Here is a 20,890-nt window from a genome sequence, read left to right as displayed (position 1 = left end):
CCCTTTCTCGTGCCAGAAGAGGGGTGAAGTTCGCTGCTAACTGCAGTCACTGCTGCACTGCATACTGAGCTCTCACACCAGCACAGACAAAAGCTAGGGGCTACGGCCCCTCCCCTCAAAGCACACATTTCATATTCTACACAGTTATGGATGTGCACAGGGACACAAGCTTTCTCATTCTGGAATAAAGAGATAAAAATCAGAGTTCAGTAGTAGAAAAGCAATGTGTCTTTAAAATACTATGTGAATACATAAGATCACAGAATAAAACCTATACAAATGTAGCATTGATGTAGAAACATTTTAATATATACAAGATGCTGCATATATAAAAAAGTAAATTACAGTTTCAGTTTATGAACAGAGACTGCTTTCTGCCTCTTCTCTTTCTTCTTCACTTTGGTTGCATCTTTGATTTGCATTTTTACTTGATCTTGTAGCTGAGAAAAGAAGGCCTGGGACGATTTCAAGGCCTTGTCTTTACCTTCATCCTGTCAATGGACAAAACATTTGTTATAACCAAGAAATGGGCAAACAGTACCATTATACTACTTACTCAAAGATTATGGTAATTGACTTAAAAAAACAATCTGATCATTTATTTTGCAAGGATATTTTTCACTGCACTCTTACAGCACTCCTGCTATCCAAAGCAATACAGAGTAATTCCCTATATAATTAGCAATTAGTATGACAGGTAAGAACAGGCATCAAGAGTATATCCTTGTGCATCACAAGCTACAACTGCATATCTACATTTGTGTTCTGCTCTCCTTTTGACAGGTTAGGCACAAGTCCCTTTTCAAATTATTTTTCCAATTAGTTTCTAATATCTCAAAATTTCAGAGATTTAAAAATCTTAATTCATAAAGCATCATAGGTGATACATAAGGTTAGTTTCATAGTATGCAAACCAAAATCAATCTGATGAGAGTATAGAGAAGTCTCTGCAGAAAAAATTACAAAGTTAAATAGAAATATTCTATTTCAAAATAGCTGAAGTTACTCAAAAGCTTGGAAAGAACTAAATAGAAACTTCATCCTCAATTATGTATGCAAGTAATCTCACTTAATAAGTAGAACAGTTCAAATGTAGGAAATTAGATGGTATTCCTGCAAATACTATGATTTATGCTCTAATGAACTTTGAAATAAATAAAAAAATTGTACCAAGACAATCATTTCTGCTTTGTGAATATACTTTGATACAAAGTAATTGTGGCACACAGTTTTTTCATCTTTTTCTGTATCTACAGATTAAGCTGCTTACAAATTCAAATGTATTTCATAGTCTGAGTAAACTTCTAAAGGTTCCAACAACCATTTAGGTATTATTTATTCACAATTAAAGTGGTAACACCTACAGAAATATGCATTATAAATGAGGGGGTCACTGCAAAATGCAACCAGAGGTGTATTTTTTCAGGCCCCTTCCCTGACATCTTGCTGTCAGGACAATCAACAAAGTTGACACCTAAAAGACACTCGATGCTACTTTGCATAATGGATTACAACACTCCTTCCAAAACTGTAATTAAAAAAAATTCAGGCAACAGCAGTGTGGGTAGGGAGAAAAAATAAGGAGTAGGCATCTGCCCTTTCTACATCTTCTTCCTACCTTTTCATTCCAGCAGCTGCATTTACTTTTACTATTTGCTCAGATATAAACAAGGACATAAATAAGGTAACAAGGTTTGGGTGGTAAGCAGCTTTACTACCTGTGTACAAAGCTTTTTGAATGGATGGAGAAAGATTAGGAGGCGTAGCTGTGCCAAGAGGAGGAAACTGGGAGGAAAACAAACCCTATGCTTTGTAATTCTTTGTGATAAAGTTCCCTTTCCTCTACTTAAATATTATCTGTCCTTTGGATTTTAATATTATGTAGCTGGAAGCTTCAAGTTATACAGCACTACTTAAGAGCGCCTTACCTTGAGCAGAGATGCTTTGCCTTCTTTTGTAAGCTTTTTTAATTTTGCTGCAGCTGCTTTTTTGCTGAGTTTTGTGCCCTGTTCTGGTTTCATCTTTTCAAGAAGTTTTTGACGTTTCTCCTTTTCTCTTAGCTTCATCCGTTTACGAAGCTTTTTCTTTCTTCGTTCTCGTTTTTTGTCTGTTGGAGTCTTTTCTGCATCTGTTTTCACATCACCAGCTTTGTTCTTTTCCTGAAGAGTACAAGATTTTGAGATCAGTTAAGTGTGAAGACTCCCTTCACAGTGCTCCAATCTGTCTTAGTGTTTCAATCATTGCAAGCATTCAGGCAGTTCAGGGCAACACCACACCAAGGCAAAGGCCAAAAAGTGGCAAAGATGGGAAGTGGTATCTGCACAATTGACTGAAGACACACTAATTACTTTTCCCTATCATCACTTAGCTTTCCCTTCCAAATACCCACATATATGTTGGGAAAATAACTGCCAGCATCTAATAGTCAAGAAGAAAAATGAAGCACAATATTATGGCCTAGTATAGCAAACAAAATTAACTATTTCCCAAAAAAGAAAAGCCCAGCCACCACCAATACTATATAAAAATGCTAAGCAAGATGGTCCACAAGGTGAGGAACCCAGGGAGAAAGGGGGAAGAATTCTCTCCAGGTCCTTCTGTGATTTTTATTTATATTTACCTTTATCTCCTCTGGAGCTAAGAGAGCAGCATCACTAACAGCCACAGGTGCTACTTCTTCCATACTTATAGCTGGAAGGTTTGAGACTATTTTAACTTCTGGTACAGGCTAGAAATAAAGAAACATATTCAAAACTGAGCACACCATCTCACAGCAGCTTGTAGTTAACTGAAGGCATTAAATATTTGGTTTTGTTTAGAGGCAATAATAGTGTATTTAACACAAAATAAGAACAAGCTCAGTAATACTCAATATTTACTTAACTTTCCATTTCCCAAACATTTTTTTACAGTATCCAGTTTCAAACAGGAGGGAAAAAAAGCCTCCAACTTTATGAAACTTATGTACTTACTGGTTTGGGTGTGAAGTGAAAGTTACAAAGTGCATCCAACTTCAGGAAAAGCGAATCCATCATTTCCTGAATTTCTTTGTGTTCAGGATTTTCTTCCTCTTCGGTCTTTTGCTGCATTAATAACACAATGTCACTACAACACCATTCATAAGACTATTTTACTTTAGCAAGATTGTTGACAGCACGATATACAATTCAGAGCTATTTCACTGATTAACACTCAGATAAAGTCTGAAGCACCTCCACAAAGCTGAAAGCAGTAAGCAGTATACAAAGTGGTGTGGACTTCCCACCAAAAGAAAAGGCTTTGCTTACGTTACCTGGTGAAGTTTCATGTATTCTTGCTCATAGATCTCAGCAAGACTCAGTTTACTCTTTTCATGATCCAAAGTGATACGTTTCTTGTATTCAAAAGCCTCCTCTTTTGGTTTTTCTTTTGGCACTACATCATCCCATGCCTGAGAAAGTCATGATAATGACCAAATGAAACTACAGTCAAATATCAAGTGCTACAGCTTATTTAGAACATTTTTTGTATTATTTATTTGACACATTAACATGTTTATGCACTTGGTTTCCCAGGAACTCATTAAGTTTCACACTTTCATTTGAAAAAAAGTAATAAAAGACTTACAGCTCTAGCCTGAGTACTTATTTTCAGTGGATTGGGGCAAAAACTGTCTAATAAATAACAAATGTGCAATTTTTCTTAAGTACTTAATAATGTCTCCCAAATGTACTGATTTTTTTTTTTTCAACTAACAATAAGCCTCAACAAGGTGTGGGATAAAAAACTTCTATCAGCAGCTTTAAAGAAAAATTAAGTGAACAACTGAGTTTTTGTTCAGAATGCCATAACACTACAGTTATAGTAACAGACAAAATTTTTTTAGAATTATGTCAGTTGGTAAACTCCTTATAGTTTTATCTGCAAACACTAGGTTTTTTTGCAGCTCAACAAAATGTAGCATATAAAAATAGAGCTCCTTATAAATCTAAAGACACATTAATCAAGGCAAAAGAATAAAACAACCAGTTGCAGAAATTAATTAACTCTACACCTAACACTTTAAGAGCTTTAACTCATCCTCAGAATGTGCCCTGTGAATAAAGCCTATGAACAAAATAGGGAGGAAAGAGAAGAATAATATTAACCTCATCCAATATTCTCTGTTTAATCATATCTTCAAGCTGAAAAGTAGTTTCTTCTGTGATTACAGGTGCTAAGAGAAAAAAGAAGAAATTTAAGATTAATGTTTTTTCAGCAAGAAATACTTCATGTTCTATTAAGAGTGATCAACAAAAAAAAAAAGTAAAATCTTCACAAAAATGTAGCAACTGAAGGTAAAGTAAGTAGTTAATAGTTTCCTCTCTCTTGAAGAGAATAAGGCGGCTTGTAAATGACTGAATCTGCCATCAAATTCATTAACTTTCAATTAAGTTAAAAACAAACAAAAAATATTATAGTTTCTTGTAATTTCCACCATGAAAATGCACCACCTCAAAAACACACTAAGAAGTTTAACTTAGTGTTTTGTTACCTTGAGTCACAGGTGTTCCCAAAGACAAATAGAAGAACCCCCCAAATGGTATGCAAGAGGCTTTCAGGAAAGCCCTCTCTCACTACTTACGCATGCGGACTGCATGGTCAAAAAGCACTGTTTCCTCCAAAAGGCTGTTTTCGGGTCGCTTGTGTGCAGTCACTTCTCCTTTAAGCTGCCAAGGTTTCTCCTTTAACAATTCCTCTTCTAAACTTTTTATTTTTTTTAGCATCTGAAAAACACAATTTCCCAAGAAATTTAAAACAAAGTTCACGAGTAAACTCATGGCAAGAAATTATTAGTTACTTCAAACACCTCTAATGCCTCCTCACGTAACAGCTTGTTCATATTTGCCAGACTCTAAACAAATTACATAATAATTTTAAAAGTACTTTTAAAGTTGGCCACTGTTTCAAAATATTACCTAAATAAATATGTTTTTAAAATTACCTTTTCCTGTCTCTTCTCAAAAGATGACTTTATTTCACTGGGATCAGTGCTTTTCTCTAGTTGCATATCAGTAACATCTTCTGGTTCACTCTCATCTGGCAAACTAAAAGTAACTTTTTTAGAGGCTTCTTTACTTCTCATATTCTCCATTGTTTCATTCATATCCTCCTCCCTGTAACATCAAAATTTAATACAGAAGTTGTGACACCTCTATAATTTACTTACATGAAGCTATTTCATCTATTAGATATTTACTTGTTACAATTAACCCACAGTTAAGAAATACAACAGGCTTTCATCAAAGCCTAAAGGCAAGAGACACTAGGAAAACTTCTATACATTAAAATAACTTTCAAAACATGATGTTACAGTTATTAAATTATTTATTAAAATCGGTATCAATAGACAACTCTTAAAATACAAGTAAATAACCTACTTTTAAAGTAAAGTGACAATGCAAACCACGAATATACAACAGGTAACAGAGAATGGCAAAACATGACCACAGTGAACTTGGAATTTACACCTTATTTTCTACCTCACTTCAGTGTAAAAGTACAAGGACATTCTAACTGCAAATAACACATCTACTTACTCAGACATGCCTTCTTCACTCTGCTCTTCAATATCAGAGTCTCCTTCCACTTCCTGATCATCTTCAGCATCATTAGTTACTAAATCATCGTCATCGACTGGATCAAAGAAATCTTTGTATGTCAAGTCTCTAGAACTTTTCATTGGCTAAGAAGAAGAGGGAAAAAAGACAATAAAACAAACCAAAACTGTTAAGATTGATGGAAGTCTTAAGAGTATCCTGTCTTTTAAAGTCTTTAACACCCAAGGACTAGCACTATTTGTGTAACAGTAATTTAGTGAAGCATTAACCTATGGAAGGATATCTTCGTAAAACTAATCTCTTTTATAAGTATTTAAAATACTCTACCACTTACTTTTGCTAATTACTTGTTGGAACTCAGGTATGTTCCCTTATACCTTGGGCATAGTTCTTACTTGCTAGTGAGAATTTTTCACAATATTCAATAATAGTAGATTTATTTTAGAAATAAGTACTCAGCAACTTAAGTTAAATCAGAGCTGGAAAGATAAGTTGCCAAAAGCCCTTTGATCCGCATCAATCACTTTGGTGATGTCAACTGCCAGACATCAATGCTGAGTGACATAACTTCTGCATTTGCTAGATCACCTTTTCTGCAATTCTGCAAGGTCACTTATTTCTTGTGACATACTATCTCCTCCTTTACTCATACAAAAACTCGGTGGCCATCTAAAGAGAGATTGGAATAGCAGGGCAATATGTTCTTCTATACTAGGACATTTTGTCACCAGATAGTCACGTCAAACATATTATTAAAAGCAAAATTTCAGACATTAGTCCTTTTATCAAATTTCACTTTGTAGTTTCTACTCGAGTTCACCACCTCATAGTCACTCTAACAGATATCAGATCTTGATTTAAAGGAAAGGAGAGATCAGTAAATCAATTTACTGGTGTTCTTACTTTGACTTTAGCTTCTTCAAACTCTTCTTCCTCATCCTCTGAAAAGATGTCTTCAAAATAATTAATATCTTCTTCCTCCTCTCCATTTTCCTTCTCTGCATGTTCTAAAAAAGCTTCCATCTCAGACAGCTTGAAAAACTTGTCATCCACGATAGATTTTCTTCCTGGTTTTTTCAATGTGGTTTCCCTGGCTGTTTTAGCTTGTTGCTCCAGTGTTTCAATATCAAAGTCAATATCAGAATCCTCATCACTGTATTTCTGCATTGTGCTTTCTCTGAGTTTACTTTGCTTTTCTTTAGCTTTAGTTTTCTCTTTTGTATAAGCATTCTTTTGTTCAGTTACTGCTTCCATTATGTTGTCTTCCAATTCCTTATTGCTGCTGATCTCTGCATCAGAGCCACTGTCTTCCTGGTCTGAGAGAAGGCAAAGATCTTCATCCTTGGCATCCCTTGCAACAGATTGTTTGAAGAAATCTATAACTGCATTGTTCTGGAGCTCTATTTGTTGCCAAATCTGTTCTTCATCAAAATTTTCTATCACAAGGTGTTTTAGAGGACCTCCACAAACTGTATTACTTCCTGGAGCTTTATTCAAATCATAGAGAGTCTTTGTTAATGCTCTGAAGTCTGCAGCCAGTCCATCTTGCACACTAAGAGTACAAAAAAAAAAAAAATAAAAGCTTTAAAAAACACAACAGTTAATATTAATGCCTTTATATTTTACAGAATTTACTACCTTTCCTTGCTTTATATCTTCCATTAAATTAGTTACATGGTCACACTACAGTTCTTTTGAAATCTGCTTAGGAATTATGGTGCTACAGAATAGGACCTTTCAATGTAACTGCTGTTGCTTAACTTTCTACATATCTCTTGGTCTACAGCTACTACACATTCCTCAAAACAAAGACAATACCATTATTAAGCCTTTTAGCTTCATTGCTGTATATAATATATATACTGTATATACTGCGTATAAAGTAGCATCTGGGCAGAGTATTTCACCTTTCTATAGTTGCATCTGATTACATTTTCATTATGTTTAAGCACTCCAGGAGTTTTGGGGAAGTATGGCACCAAACATCCAAGACACAGACCCCCGGTTTTACAAAGGGAATTGCCTTCCTCTATTGCCTTACTCCTCGGACTTTATATTTGGGGAGTCTGTTGGGTTTTTTTTCTCTAGAGCTACCCATGCTTCAATATAGCTAGCAGACTGAAACCTCTGTTTCCTAGTTCCCGAACGCGGACGAAAGACACAGGATCCCGCCGGAGCCGTGGCAGAAGCCCCATGCATGTCTCAAGGCTGTGAACAGTGCGTTCCCGAAGAACTCCCGCACCGGGGGCGTGCTGAGAGAGCCGGCTGGCGGCACGAGGCCGCCCTCCCGCAGCACCGCGGCTCGCACGTGTGGCAGAGCGCTCCGTGCACGCTCACACATACGGCCCGGCACTGGCGGACTGTCCGCCCCGGGACACCCGCGGCCCCGCAGTACCTGAGGAAGCGCTCCGGGTGCGCCGCGGCAGCGCCCGCCACTCTGAGGCACGTCTCCAGCCCCCTAACCGCCGCCATGTCCCGCCGGCCGCGGCTCGTCCAGCCGCTTGGCACCGCCTCCCCGAGCCAGCCGCCGGAACAGTCCGGCCGGCGCCGAGGATCCGCACACAGTAGTTCCGCACACTGCAGTTCCGTCTCGGTGTACTTCGCACCCACAGCGGCCACCCCCGGCCCTGCCTGACCCACCTCCCCACCCCTCCCTTTGGCACAGGACTGCCTCGTTTATTCATGTGGACCCACGTGTCTCGGTGGGTTTGCTCTCGTTCGGACTAAAACGCAGGCTGGGGTACTGCAGAGTCATCTGCTGATGGCTGCTGCTTCCTCCCCTGGAAGAGCGTGGTATTGCTCTAGATTGGGATGTTCATCAGCACTGAAAAACCTGCTCTAAATATAGTAAAGCTGCAGTCATCTTACTCTGCAGTTTTGTCTTTCTGACCTAGATACAAGGGCTATTTTGAAACTACACATTTCCAGCTGATTCTGTGAGCAAAATGCCTGATGTTAGCCGCTGTCTCCAAGCTTCCAGCTCACTAGGCACACTCACAACCCCATGCGATCAGTGAGCACTGCCCAGTGTTCAACTGCTTTGTTACATCACGCAGTTTGCAGCTGATTTTATAAAGCCAAGTTAAGCACTACGCCCACAGACTGGTGAAGAAGATGCTACAGCAGCTGGTGGAGAAGATGCATTCCTCCTGCAAGCTGCAAAATGTGTTAGAGGGGGCTGCCCTCACCCTGCCTGCTGCCATTTCCAGCCATCCACAGCAAAGCTCTGCCCTGGTGAGGCCTCATCTGGACTACTGTGTCCAGTTTTGGGCTCCCCAGCTCAAGAGGGACAGAGAACTTCTAGAGAGAGACCAGTGCAGGGCCATCAAGATGATCAGGGGACTGGAGCATCTTCCCTGAGGAAAGGCTGCAGGAGCGGGGGCTGTTTGGTCTGGAGGAGACTGTGGCAGGGGGGGAAATCTCATTAATATTTACAAGTATATAAATGGTGGGTGTCAGGAGGTTGGGGTATCACTTTTTTCTATTGTATCTACTGACAGGTCAAGGGGTAATGGAAAGAAGCTAGAACACAAAAAGTTCCATTTAAATCAAAGGAAAAACTATTTTACGGTGAGAGTGAGGGAGCCCTGGCACAGGCTGCCCAGGGAGGGTGTGGAGGCTCCTGCTCTGGAGGTTTTCAAAACCTGCCTGTGTGACCTGATCTAAGTGGACCTACTTGGGCAGCTGGGCTGGACTAGATGATCTCTAAAGGTCCCTTCTAACCCCTACTATTCTATGATTCTGTGATTCTATGAAAACTGTGACCAGCCTTCTTTGTTCTTGCCATTGTCTCCGCTCTTTTCAGGCTTCCTTCCTACCAAAAAAAACCAAAAAACCCAAACAAACAAAAAAGTCTTTTCAGTGCACAGAAAACAGCTGCTACACAGCTTCTGTGTGTTCTCTCATTGACACTTTGCATCCTCAGAAAATCGTGTGGAGCACGGCCCAGGCAGCAGAGGCATGAATACGACCTTTACCTCTGCTTCTCTGAACACCACAAATACATCTGACACTTTACAACCAGAGCTGTAAGCAGAAAATGTTATATATTTGGGCTTTTAAATACTCATTTCGACCACTGATTTTGATCTGCACTTTTAATTATTCATGTATCATCAGATTTGAAATGGTACAAGCCATTTATATAATATCCCTGCAACTTGCCCCTGACACAACTGCAATGAAGCACCAGCAGACAGCCTGCTCGTGGTCCTGTCTCCCGAGCATTTTTGCACAATGCTTTAGTCGAAAAACCTCTCTCAGCAAATGTCCCGTGCCATAGCCTTCTCACACAGAAAGTGCACAGAGTGCTCATGCGGGGTCTTGCAGCCTGCAGCCGCACGGCCGAGGCTCCCAGCACAGGCGAGGGAGCCTCCTCTTCCCGGGAGAGGCGAGGGGCAGCTGCGCCCAGCCGCGCAGCGCCGGCTCACCAGCCTCTCTCTCGGCGTGACACCGCCATTGCCACTGCCGGTGCCTCCTCCTGTCGGTCCCGTGGCGCCGGTCCTACAAACACAGCCCCGCGCTGTCGCGGCGCCGAAGGGCTCCCGGCCCGGCCGCGCTTTCAGCCCCTGGCGGCCGAGGAACGGCTCGGCCCCCCCGGAGCCATGGTGACGGCGGAGGGCGGCCGCTCCCCGCGACCAAGCCCCGCCTGCCCGCGGCCGGGCCGGGTGCGAGCGGAGGGGCGGCGAGATGGCGGCGTCCTCGGGGCGCACGGCGGCCGGTAATGCGGGGGCCGGCGGCGGCGCGGGGCGGGCAGCGGGGCCGGTGCGGGGCCGTGCGCGCTGCGGCCCGGAGCTTCTGCTCCGTGGCGGTGGGCAGTCCCGCTTCGTGCAGGGGCCCTTACAGGCGACAACAAGCCTGAACTGCTCTTATAAACAACACCACGGTCTTTGCTCCAGATGACAGGCGTATTAACACCTGATGTTATCTGAGTAGAATAAATTTATGTAGCAAACTCCCAACTCAAAGTGCAAGGAGAAGATGGTGTTTTTTAAGGTACGACTTAGAGGTCAAATGCAAAATCATTTATCGTTCATTACAATTATCTGGACTTTTCACTCTTTCAATAGTAAGGGCAGGTTAAACTCATTGTACCTAAACCACACTATTGTACTCAGTAGCCATAGACTGCAGGAAAAGAGTGAATGAGAGACTCAGTGCTGTCAGTGATCCATCAGTGTGAGACTGGGAATGAAAACACCTTTCTACAATTGCATTTTGAGGGAAGAAACCAGAGCTGCAGCAAAGTGAGACTCAGTTTGTAGAACTATGGAGGTCAGTTGATTCCCAAAAGCCACTATGGATGATCTAAGCCTTGTTGGCTGGCAAAGTTTCCAAGATGCTAATGCCACCTTGAAAGTGCTGGGATTTAAGAGTGGCCAGAGTATGCCCTTTCTCCATTTGGCCTAGAGAGATACTACACAGCCCCTGTGTGTCAGACCCCCTATCTTCTCCATGCTTGCAGTTTTTCTCAACCTGAAATGGTTGGCAATAGAGTAGTGCCCAGTGACAAGCTGCTTCTTACTGCTACCCACAGTTGTATAACCTCACCGTAGAGAACATGAGTTCAGTTGGATTTGACTTCTGTTTGATTACTTAACCATGCAAGTCAGTGAACACTGCCCCACCTATGAATCAACATTTTAAAAACCAGGATCTCGTTTTATGGAGTACTTCTGATTTATAACTTCATCACCTCTGTTACAGAACATAAGCCTCAGTTGGTACAGCTGTACACATTTAAGCTCTGATGTGCCTAATACTAGTAGATCAGTCAACCATTAATAGAATAAAATCCAAACAGACGAATTTTAAAATATTCTTCAAATTAAGCTGGAGAAGGTGGTATACATTTTGTAGTATCACCGAGCCTAGGAAGCCAGCAATTGTGTATGAGAGCAGGGTCAGCTGAATCTTCTTCGTAGGACAAAATACATAGAAAAAAAACAGATTTGTTTGGCACTGTTTGAAAAATGAGGTCTTAAAACACCCCACTGTAGAGGCAAATGATGTCTATACCAGGAGAAGAAATGGCATATGTGAATTTGGTCAGCATATGCAAGTTTTTCAAGCAGGACAAATGCTTGGATAGATGCTTTAGTCACGGTGTCCATTGGCATCAAAAGAAGCAAAAAAGGTAAATTCTTTTAACACTGGAGAAAGTTAAAAGTTACTTGAATAATTCTGTAAGTTAGTGGAGAAGCACTTTCATGATTGAAGAATTTAGCCACAACTGTTAGGAAGACTAGTTTTGTGATACGCGCATAAATTCTTTCTTGAAACATATTTCTGATGATAAGCTTTGTTTTTCACTGCAGGGTCATCTTTTGATTACTGGGTTAGAAAATTAGAATTTGAAGTAATTAATTATTTAATGCAAGAAAAACACAATTTAAAAAAATTTATCTCAGTCAATTCCTACTGATAATTATGGGTTTAAAAATTAAAGTGCCATTTGCATATGACTAGAGCTAGGATAAATTCAAAAAACTTCATAGAATAAAGAAAAACCCACCCAAACCTGCTGAAGAGTCCTCTGTCCCTCTACATAATCATAGGAAAAAAAATATGGAGTTCTACAACCCAGTCCATTAAGTGAGAGGAGAAAATGGTGAAATACATAAATAATATTGGTTTATGAGTAGGCATTTAAGTATCCTGTACCTTACAAGAATCCTAGGAATATGCTTCACTTTTCCAATCTATTATCTCTCCAGGAATCAGCACAAAAGTCAAACATTTCTCGGGCAGAACCCAACAGAAATAGCATGTACTATTTTCCTTGCTATTGCTTCAGTAATAGCTGAGTTACAGTCTGTGTCTCTACATTCTCTCAGTTTTCTTGGAAATAGACAAATACAAATTAAATTATAATAACCATACAGTCATATGCCTCCATGTGAAATACAGCAGGCATTACAGATGGGAGATGTCAAAAAGAATGGGAAGAGTCCTAGTCTTTCCCATCAGTAAAAATTGCTTGAAAAATCAACATTATGATTCTATGATTCTATTTCTACTGAACTGTGGTCTGTTAATATTTGGAATGAAACAATAAAAGGCTCTGGAAAAGTAACAAAGGACATAGCAAGTAGTGATCTTTATCTTTCAAAGGATTTTCTTTTCAGAATACTGTCTTTTTCTAAGTAGAAGAGTATCTTTTGCTTCAGTAAGAATTCAATCAGATCCTAAGAAATTATCATAGAAAACAGCTACTTAGGTAGAGCCTTAAGTGGACAGAAAAGATGCATGGTGGATGTTTGTTGTTGGGTTTTTCTTTAGTTTTTCACTACGTTATCTACTCGGGTGATCTAGTCAAACTAGTTAATTATCCCTGCCTATAATTATGACAACTGCATATTGCATGTTTCTTATTTTGTACATTATAAACATTGCATAGTATTTCTTCCTCAGGCAATTGCTTTGTTCATCCCTGCAATGTACAGCTGCATTTAGATGGCAAGTCAATCTGCAAAATCATTTCAGCATAAACGTTTGAAAAACAAGAATTTTTCTTCACGTAGAAGTTGCTAGGATATTTTTTTTAACATGTATATTGTTGAAAAGTACTTGGAAATACTGGGTTGCTCTACTATGCCAGCATGATATATTAAAGGCAACAAGTGAAAAAGGATTGTCCAGAACTTCTGTCTGTGATGAAGATGGCAGCATGCACTGTGTGAAAGGCTGGCAAGAAATACTTCAAGGCATTTAATTCAGAACTGGACAAGCTTCTAGAAATACTTAATGTAGGATGTTGATTTAGTGTTATCAAAAGATTCTGAATAGACCTAATTTTGTGATACTAAATCTTTAGCAGTATGTGCATTGCATGTTGTAATTTTAGGTCTCAAATACACACAAACACTTCTTCTATCATAGCACAATGCTCAAAAAGGCTTAGATTTAATGACTGCATCAGCTGTCTTTGTGAAGGAAAAATAACATAGCTGTAGTATTGAATTCCTCTGAAATAGTAGTTCGTAGTTTCATACAGTGAAGCTAGCTGATTAATTACAGCTGCTACTAACCTTATGGCTACTACTAACCATACAGAGTATAAAGAGTCTGCAAAAATGTGAGCCAGGCTATCCTCAGTGTACTGCAAAGCATCCAGAATCTCAGTGCTTCCTTGGCACAATATCTTAGCAAAATGACACGTTGGTGTGATTTTAAAGCTAAGAATGCCTTAAAGACTTCCAAAATGCTGAGATGCCTCTAGCTTGGCCTTGAGGCATTGGAAACTCTGACGTGGCTTAAAGCAAAGTGTCATGAAATTAAAATGCAGTTTTTATGAACATATCCTTTCATCCGATTCTAATCCCGGTGCTAGAAACAACTAATAAAATCACAAATTCTTCCCCACTCCCAACCTCTCCAGATTCTAGTACTCTGACAGATTAATTTTTAATGTAATTCATTTGTTAATATCCTCTCATCTTTCTTGTGATTTTTTTTAAAAGAACATGCTGACCTAGAAGTATTTGTGAGGAATACAGCAAATTATTACAGCAAATACAGATAGTATTGCCTTGTCAGAGCAGTTGCTGAAGAGTTTTGTAGATATCTAAACAGTTTTTCACTGAGTTTCTCCACGACTTCACCATCTTTTGTCTACATGTTAGCCTTTGCTTTGTGCATCATCCAGTATTTTTTTATAATTACATTTTCATTTATGAGCCAAAACATACACTGTTTATTTTGTACGTCATACTGAAGTGACTGGCGCTAGTTCTGTTTAAAAAGCTATTATGATTTTGACCTTCTGCAGATAATCTTCTGAATTGGTCAGCTGGACACGATATTGTGCACTGTACCTAGAACTGAAATATTTCTAAGTATTTTGAAACAGATCGAAATATAAGACCTGTATGGCATATGAAAAGTAAGAAGAACAAATTACTTAATCATTGGAGAAAGAGAAAACAAGAAATTGAACTAAGGAGGTTTTAGGATTCCTTAAGCCTTAGATGTAACATGACATTTCTTTCCTTACTGGAGTTAGTTCTAACAGCAGAGAGCTCAAGCCTTTTCTCTTTTGGATCTTGCAGCGTTAGTTCTGCCCAAGATTCTGTTTGTGTTTCCTTTTTTTTTTTTGTTTTTTATCATTTCTAGACATACTGGCATATCCTTATTTCTCTAATTTGTGAGAAGCTCTGAAAAATTCAGAAATCACTTGTAAGTGCATTATGCAGTTGACTGTTACATTTGGACATATATATTCATCTTTTTAACAGGCATATATAAGCATTTATGTCAAATTTGTGGGTTTGGGTTTTTTTGTACTTCTAATTAATTGCATAGTTTCTGAAAATAATTTTCATTGAGCTGTTAGTACTACAGAGCAATTCTTTTCTTGGTGTCAGTGTACCTTCAGCTTTGCACAGTGGTGTGCTTATGATACAGTTATATAGGAACAAGCAGATAATGGTATTAATTATATATTGATAGAATAGAAATTGGTACTTTCTCAAAAGCTTTGTTTCAGTGCTATTCATTTCTTTTCAGGGCTTCTTATAAGATTTCAGACTTCAGCTTCCACAATACGAACTCTATCATCATCAAATTCCTTTTCTCAAAATATTCCAGGCTGCCTGTGGAAACTGGGCCGACTGAATCATGTAGCAATTGCAGTACCTAATTTGGAGAAAGCTCAGTCCTTTTATAAAGATGTGTTGGGAGCACAGGTGAGCAACATTGTTGCTCTTCCTGAACATGGTGTCTACACTGTTTTTGTGGAGCTGGGAAATACCAAGCTGGAACTTCTACATCCTTTAGGAGAGAAAAGTCCCATTGAAAGCTTTCTACAAAAAAACAAGACTGGAGGAATGCATCATATCTGCATTGAGGTATTTTGATACAATATATCTTATAATAAGATAGAGATATTAAAGTATTCATACCTTTTTTTCATTGTTGACCTGTGTTAACAACAAATACGTAAGGCTGTCATATTTGTGAGAATTTATACTATATAAGAACTTGATCTAGGTGAACCTGCTTCTGCAGGGGGGTTGGACTAGATGATCTCTAAAGGTCCTTTCCAACCCCTACCATTCTATGATTCTATAAGAAGGAGTCTTAAATGTGCCTTTTTACTTGTTTTGGAAATCATAGTTCAATTTCATGATTTTTTTTTTCCTGGGTTAAATACCCAGTATGGAAAGTGGGCAGGCCCAAGGGCTTGTGAAGAATGTTTGACAGGTGTCAACTTCCTGGCACAGAAAGGACGTGTACTGGAAAAGGATGGAGTTGTAAGTTTAAGATAAGCCATAGTTTAGATTTTCAGAAGTTTCTTCCTGTTTGATATTTAGTTGACAATGGGATACAGAAATTCAAAAAAGATTGTCACTCATGCTCACCAAACAGCAGTAAAGTCTCCAGAGTTTCTTCTGTCCTATTTTTCCTTGTCCATCAAAGAGAGATTGCTCTGGAAGTACAAAATAAGTAAAATTACTGGGTAAGGTATCTTATTTAGTATACTCATGTTTTAGTGTAGATTTTTGCTGCAAAACTTCATGCTTCTGTCTATGATACGTGTTTTTAATATTTTACCGATCTCTGTCTTGCAAACTTCATTACTTCATGCAAAGTGTAATAATAAAAAGTAATGGGCTTACTGATGTGCATAAAAATTGCTTTCAGAATGCATCTATAAAGACCAGTGTTTGCAGCTGCATACTTTTGTTGAGCATTGAGAAATGTTACATACACACAGGCATTGCATTTTTTCTACAATAAGTTTGTCTATTTGCAGATGTTCAAGAAAATTAATTGTCTAAATTGACCCACACAATTTCCTCTCCACACAGAGGAAAAAAAAGAAAGAAAAAAAAAATGAAGAAGACAAAAAGATTATCCTAAGACTCTCATGTTTGTCTCCATGTACATACAAATGGAAGATTATAGACTAGTTTACATGGGGGAAAAAGCAATCCATTGTTGACCTGCTGAAAACAGACACGGTCACTACCATAGTCAAACAAAAATATATTTAACCTCCTTCTTGCAATTTTCCATTGTGCTCTGACTGTCAAATCTTTACATTTCAAAGGTATAGCATCTTATGAAGTTGAGCAAAAATATTTTTCAGAAAAAGGATAAAAGACCTTCAGTGTCAATTGATTTTTCACTTGAAATTTTAAAAATATTTTGTAGAAATAGCTAAGAATACTTTAGTTAAAAAAGATTAATTGCAAAAATTCTTTCCACACTGGAGAGGAAGCCCAAGTTTATCAAAATGCTTTTCATTTCTTCCTTCTGTTTTAATGTTCAAAGGAAAAGTTAGGGAATTTGTTTCAGACAAAATAAGCAACTTTAGAGTAAACTAAATTATTGCTGATCAGTTATAATTGAATTTAATACTTGCAATGAAAAGCATGTTGGACACTTGGTAGAATAAGAGAGAAGGCCAAGCTCGATACTCTCCTAACATGGATGTACCACAGGCTTCCCACTGTTTACTCTCCCTGCTTCCTTGGGGATGCAGTAATTCATTCCAGCTGAGCCCAGACACAGTTCCTCTTCTGGCCACTCTGCAGGACAGAAGCAGCAGCTGCAGTGGCATTTCTGCTTGAGGAGTAACCTGGAGGCGGCTATGACATAGATTACGTGTGCTGTTTTATTTTAGATAAAACTTTACAGTCACTTTTTTTTTTCATTCAGACTGTTGTGTGTAGGAAGAACTGTAATGAGTTCAGAATTTTCATGAACTCAACTGATGCAAATGAGTAGGAATTAACTGATTTCTGTGCCTCTAAATTAAAGCTAGACATTTCTGTCTTCCCTACATTGACATTATGAAACTTTATGTACCAAATTATGTTGAGACACCTCAGCCTTGAAAAATAGCAATGCTATTATTTTAATTTTAGGTTTTTATTGACAGATTTGCTAAACTGTGTGTTAGTTTTATTGTTTCAAAGAATGAATGCATTTAAGGTTTGGGAAAATTCAAATGTCATCTGATGACATGATATCAGAGTTAGGATCATACAGGGCAGACACACTTTTGTTAACTTTGTATTTCTGCAGGAAACATTACTGAAGTAGTATGATAAAGGCCATCATTATAATTAAGTTCAATAAGAAAACCAGGTCATAGTCTCTGTATGCTTCTGATAATTCCAAGGTTTTTGTCAAGAACGAGGATATATAAATCTAAAAGGGACTTTCCTTGGTCCTTTGACCTTCTGCCCATGACTTCCCTGTTCACCAGCATCTAATGGGTCAGTTCTGTCAGGGAGGCAGTCTTCTTTAGTTATTGGTAGTTTTAAAGCAATATGATCTTCTTAGCAATAGTAATGCAGATTTTAGGTAATGTCTGGGTTCCTTATAGAGTAACAATGTAAAAAAAAAGAAATCAATGAGCTCTGTGCATGGCTGGATTTTGTTTAATAATTTCTTAAATATAGCACAATCTATTTAAATAGTATTTTAGGAAATCTTCAAATAAAAAATGCAAACTTCTGTAGCATTTTTATTTTTAACACTAGATATTTTAAAGTTGTTTTATAACTTAGTTTCAGAATTATATTAGACTGTAGAAATAACATTTTAGTAAGGAATTGTATTATTGCTCCTAAATGTAGAATCTGCACAATATGGTGTAAAATATTAATTTGTATGTACTATATTTTTCTTTTATAAGGTTGATGACATAAAAGTGGCTATGACTGAACTGAAGGAAAAAAAGATACGGACATTGAGTGAAGAACCAAAAATAGGTGCACATGGCAAACCTGTGGTTTTTCTTCACCCAAAAGATTGCCATGGAGTCCTTGTGGAACTTGAGCAAGCTTGAGCTGTAATACTCATAAATAAAACAACAGATTAGTTGTGAAATTACTGAGCTAGTGCTGGGAATATTGATGTGCTATTCAGTCTACAAATTCACTGTAGTTCCTGTGGATTAAGTACAGCTTCTGAGTACTGAAATAATGCTATAAATTTAGGGTTGTTATCTTTTTTGTTCTTGTTGATAATCTGATTTTCAGAATTAATATGTTGACATTTTTTGACTTCTCTTTGATTCTAAAGACAAATACAAGTTACATATGCAACATAGTAATTCATGTTCTGTTGCCTCATGTTTGCAACATGATTTTACCTCTGTAACCACAGAAACTGTACAGTTTCTAGGTCAACCCACGTTATTTTGTTCTACATTTCAGAGCAGAGACACACTTCTCAGTGACAACAATATAGCTTAGATATGCCCTTTAGAAAAAAAGGAAAAATAAACACTTCTCTGTTTTCACCATTCACCCACCATCTGTGCTTCACACTAATTGATTGGTTCATGCAATAAAAAAAAATCCTTATGTTATTGTATGGGTGTCTGCAATCAGTAAATAAGCTTTCTTTGGCATAAGAATTACTGCCATGGAAGTTATCATGCATAAGTCATCATTTAGTTGTTTTATGAATGTAGGCAACGTGAGAAAAGTACCTGAAAAATTACTTGCCTGAAATATGTTTCATACTGTAATGTACTTCTGACATTTTAGGTTTTTTAGATATTGGATATTTGGCTTTCAAGCTTTATCCACAGGAAGGTAACTGGGAGAGACCTGAAGAAAAAGGGATTCATATTTTCACTTATTTTATCAATATGAGTTTCCTATGCAAAAGCACTTAAAACATCAGTGGAAAACACAAGCCATGTAAGTTTTGGTTATGTATACTGTCTTTAACATTAGAGAGCATGCCAGCATACTTATGCTTTGATAGACTGCAGTCATAGTTTGTTGACTTATTCATGGATAGACCTTACTCTATTGATGTATGTTAAGCAAGTAGCATTTGTCCTGATCATTGCTTTTATAGGTTCATTTTGACATGTCGGCTGTAAAAACTGAAGACTTGCTGTTTCTCTCTCTAGATTTTTTAATACTTAACTTTTTCCTAGCTAAATCACAATCTAAATTTTATATTTTTCTACACCGCCACATATACAGTAGATAGTTTTCAGCTTGGTATGAAGTAAGTTAATTTTATTCTAGGAGAATTTTTACTTAATGGAGATGGAATTATTTGTGCTCTGTGTCCTGTTTGCTACAACAAAATACAAGTATAATGTTGACCTGAGATTTTGACAGGGCTTAAAGACATTGATGCTTCCTCATAAATTATACTTCTGAAAAAAAAACTCTGCAAAGCATTTTTTTAAAACAAGGTAGTTTTGTACTCAAAATAAATACAACTTCTGTCATATTTTAAGAGAAAATACAGCCTTCTGGAGGGTTCTTGCATTTCATCAGATCTCTGTTTAGAGGGCAGATTGTGATCTAAATTCTAAGTTATTTGAATTTAGAAATCATAAGGCTCACAATGGAAAAGAAGGATGATTTGATGTTCCTGAAATATGATTCTGCCATTCTAGGAGCAAAGCTCCTTAGTCTTTCTGTTCTTTCTAAGACAAGGTGGCATCTTTTCTGCAAAACCAGCGAAGGAATGCCAAGACTAGAAGCCTTCCTGGTTACATGTCAAGATAATTGAACGTACTACCCTTAGTTTGGTGTAATAGAAAACAGAGCAGTCCTGCCTAGGTTCATACTCCATTTCCTTGTCCTTTCTGAAGAAGGCAGAATTTTGTATATCACATTTATCAATACACTTTGAGTAGTAGCTTGATGTAATGCTAGGAAACAGAGATTTTCAGTAAACAATACTTACTCCAATTCCCTCAACGTGCCCCCTTTTTATTAGCAGAAAGAGACTTGTAATGCTTTTAGCCAGTAACCATCAGTTTTCCTGACTGACTGCAGTGGGGTTGCCTAGCACTAAGTCAGCTGATGTATTTTGTTCATCATAACTAAGTCATACTCTTATCTCACTCAGAGTTTATACATTTCATCTGACTCATCCTAAGGTGGCAGTCAAGATATTAAGGAAAAAAACACCTCCCAGACAAAAAGATTTTAGTTCTGAAAAGTTAGTATCACAAACTAGGGCATGCTTATTACAAGCTCTTACCATTTGCTGGGATCAGACCCCTTTACTTGCACTAAAAGATATAAGAAATTCCACCTCTGGAGCTCTAGACTTGGAAGGAATAGCCAAGCGAGCTGGACAGACGAAAAATCTCAATACAGCCAAGACACATTGAGAGAAGTTTCCTGTTCCTAACTCCTGTCGACTTCAGTGGGAACAGGATCATCCTCCTTCACCTTAAAACGGGCAGCCTTCACAAGGCATTCTTTGGGTTTGGACATTCTTTGGGTATTCTAGGGGTTTTGAGGGAAGGTCAGATATATGAGCCTTGGCCTTTGCCACTGCCATGAATATAAAAGGGGATTAACCTAAAGGAA

The 20,890-nt window shown here is 38.1% G+C and overlaps 2 protein-coding genes across 4 annotated transcripts; one reads left to right on the top strand and one right to left on the bottom strand.

Moving 5' to 3' along the window:
* Nucleotides 1-121: 121 nt before the first annotated feature.
* MPHOSPH10 (M-phase phosphoprotein 10) lies at nt 122-8,083 on the bottom strand. Of its 2 annotated transcripts, XM_062000505.1 has the most exons (12): nt 7,975-8,083; nt 6,483-7,131; nt 5,559-5,704; nt 4,964-5,135; nt 4,604-4,745; nt 4,128-4,195; nt 3,293-3,430; nt 2,973-3,083; nt 2,621-2,728; nt 1,929-2,159; nt 346-491; nt 122-179 (listed from the first exon to the last, which is right to left on the bottom strand). In XM_062000505.1, exons 1-12 carry the CDS (start codon nt 8,049-8,051, stop codon nt 137-139), a joined length of 2,031 nt encoding a protein of 676 aa, XP_061856489.1. In that variant the 5' UTR covers nt 8,052-8,083; the 3' UTR covers nt 122-136. The 2 variants fall into 2 exon arrangements, with proteins under 2 accessions (XP_061856489.1, XP_061856490.1); XM_062000506.1 differs by lacking the exon at nt 122-179 and having other exon boundaries at nt 283-491.
* A 2,065-nt stretch (nt 8,084-10,148) lies between these two features.
* On the top strand, nt 10,149-19,714 carry MCEE (methylmalonyl-CoA epimerase). Of its 2 annotated transcripts, none has more exons than XM_061999949.1 (3): nt 10,149-10,299; nt 15,168-15,427; nt 18,229-19,714. In XM_061999949.1, exons 1-3 carry the CDS (start codon nt 10,269-10,271, stop codon nt 18,379-18,381), a joined length of 444 nt encoding a protein of 147 aa, XP_061855933.1. In that variant the 5' UTR covers nt 10,149-10,268; the 3' UTR covers nt 18,382-19,714. The 2 variants fall into 2 exon arrangements, with proteins under 2 accessions (XP_061855933.1, XP_061855932.1); XM_061999948.1 differs by having other exon boundaries at nt 15,087-15,427.
* The last annotated feature ends 1,176 nt before the right edge of the window (nt 19,715-20,890 follow it).

Source organism: Colius striatus, chromosome 7 (genome assembly GCF_028858725.1).
Source record: "Colius striatus isolate bColStr4 chromosome 7, bColStr4.1.hap1, whole genome shotgun sequence".
In the NCBI taxonomy this organism is placed as follows: domain Eukaryota; kingdom Metazoa; phylum Chordata; class Aves; order Coliiformes; family Coliidae; genus Colius; species Colius striatus.
This window is presented reverse-complemented; position numbering and strand designations above follow the sequence as displayed.

Bases quoted from the DNA above. Each gene is read 5' to 3' on its own strand.
- MPHOSPH10 (XM_062000505.1), bottom strand. From the start codon at position 8,051: ATGGCGGCGGTTAGGGGGCTGGAGACGTGCCTCAGAGTGGCGGGCGCT. The intron at 7,132-7,974 runs GTACTGCGGGGC...TTGTACTCTTAG, and splicing joins CACCCGGAGCGCTTCCTCAG to TGTGCAAGATGGACTGGCTG. The intron at 4,196-4,603 runs GTAAGTAGTGAG...TTTTTCTCTTAG, and splicing joins TGACCATGCAGTCCGCATGC to CACCTGTAATCACAGAAGAA.
- MCEE (XM_061999948.1), top strand. From the start codon at position 10,269: ATGGCGGCGTCCTCGGGGCGCACGGCGGCCG. The intron at 10,300-15,086 runs GTAATGCGGGGG...ATTTCTTTTCAG, and splicing joins CTCGGGGCGCACGGCGGCCG to GGCTTCTTATAAGATTTCAG. The intron at 15,428-18,228 runs GTATTTTGATAC...TTCTTTTATAAG, and splicing joins TGCATCATATCTGCATTGAG to GTTGATGACATAAAAGTGGC.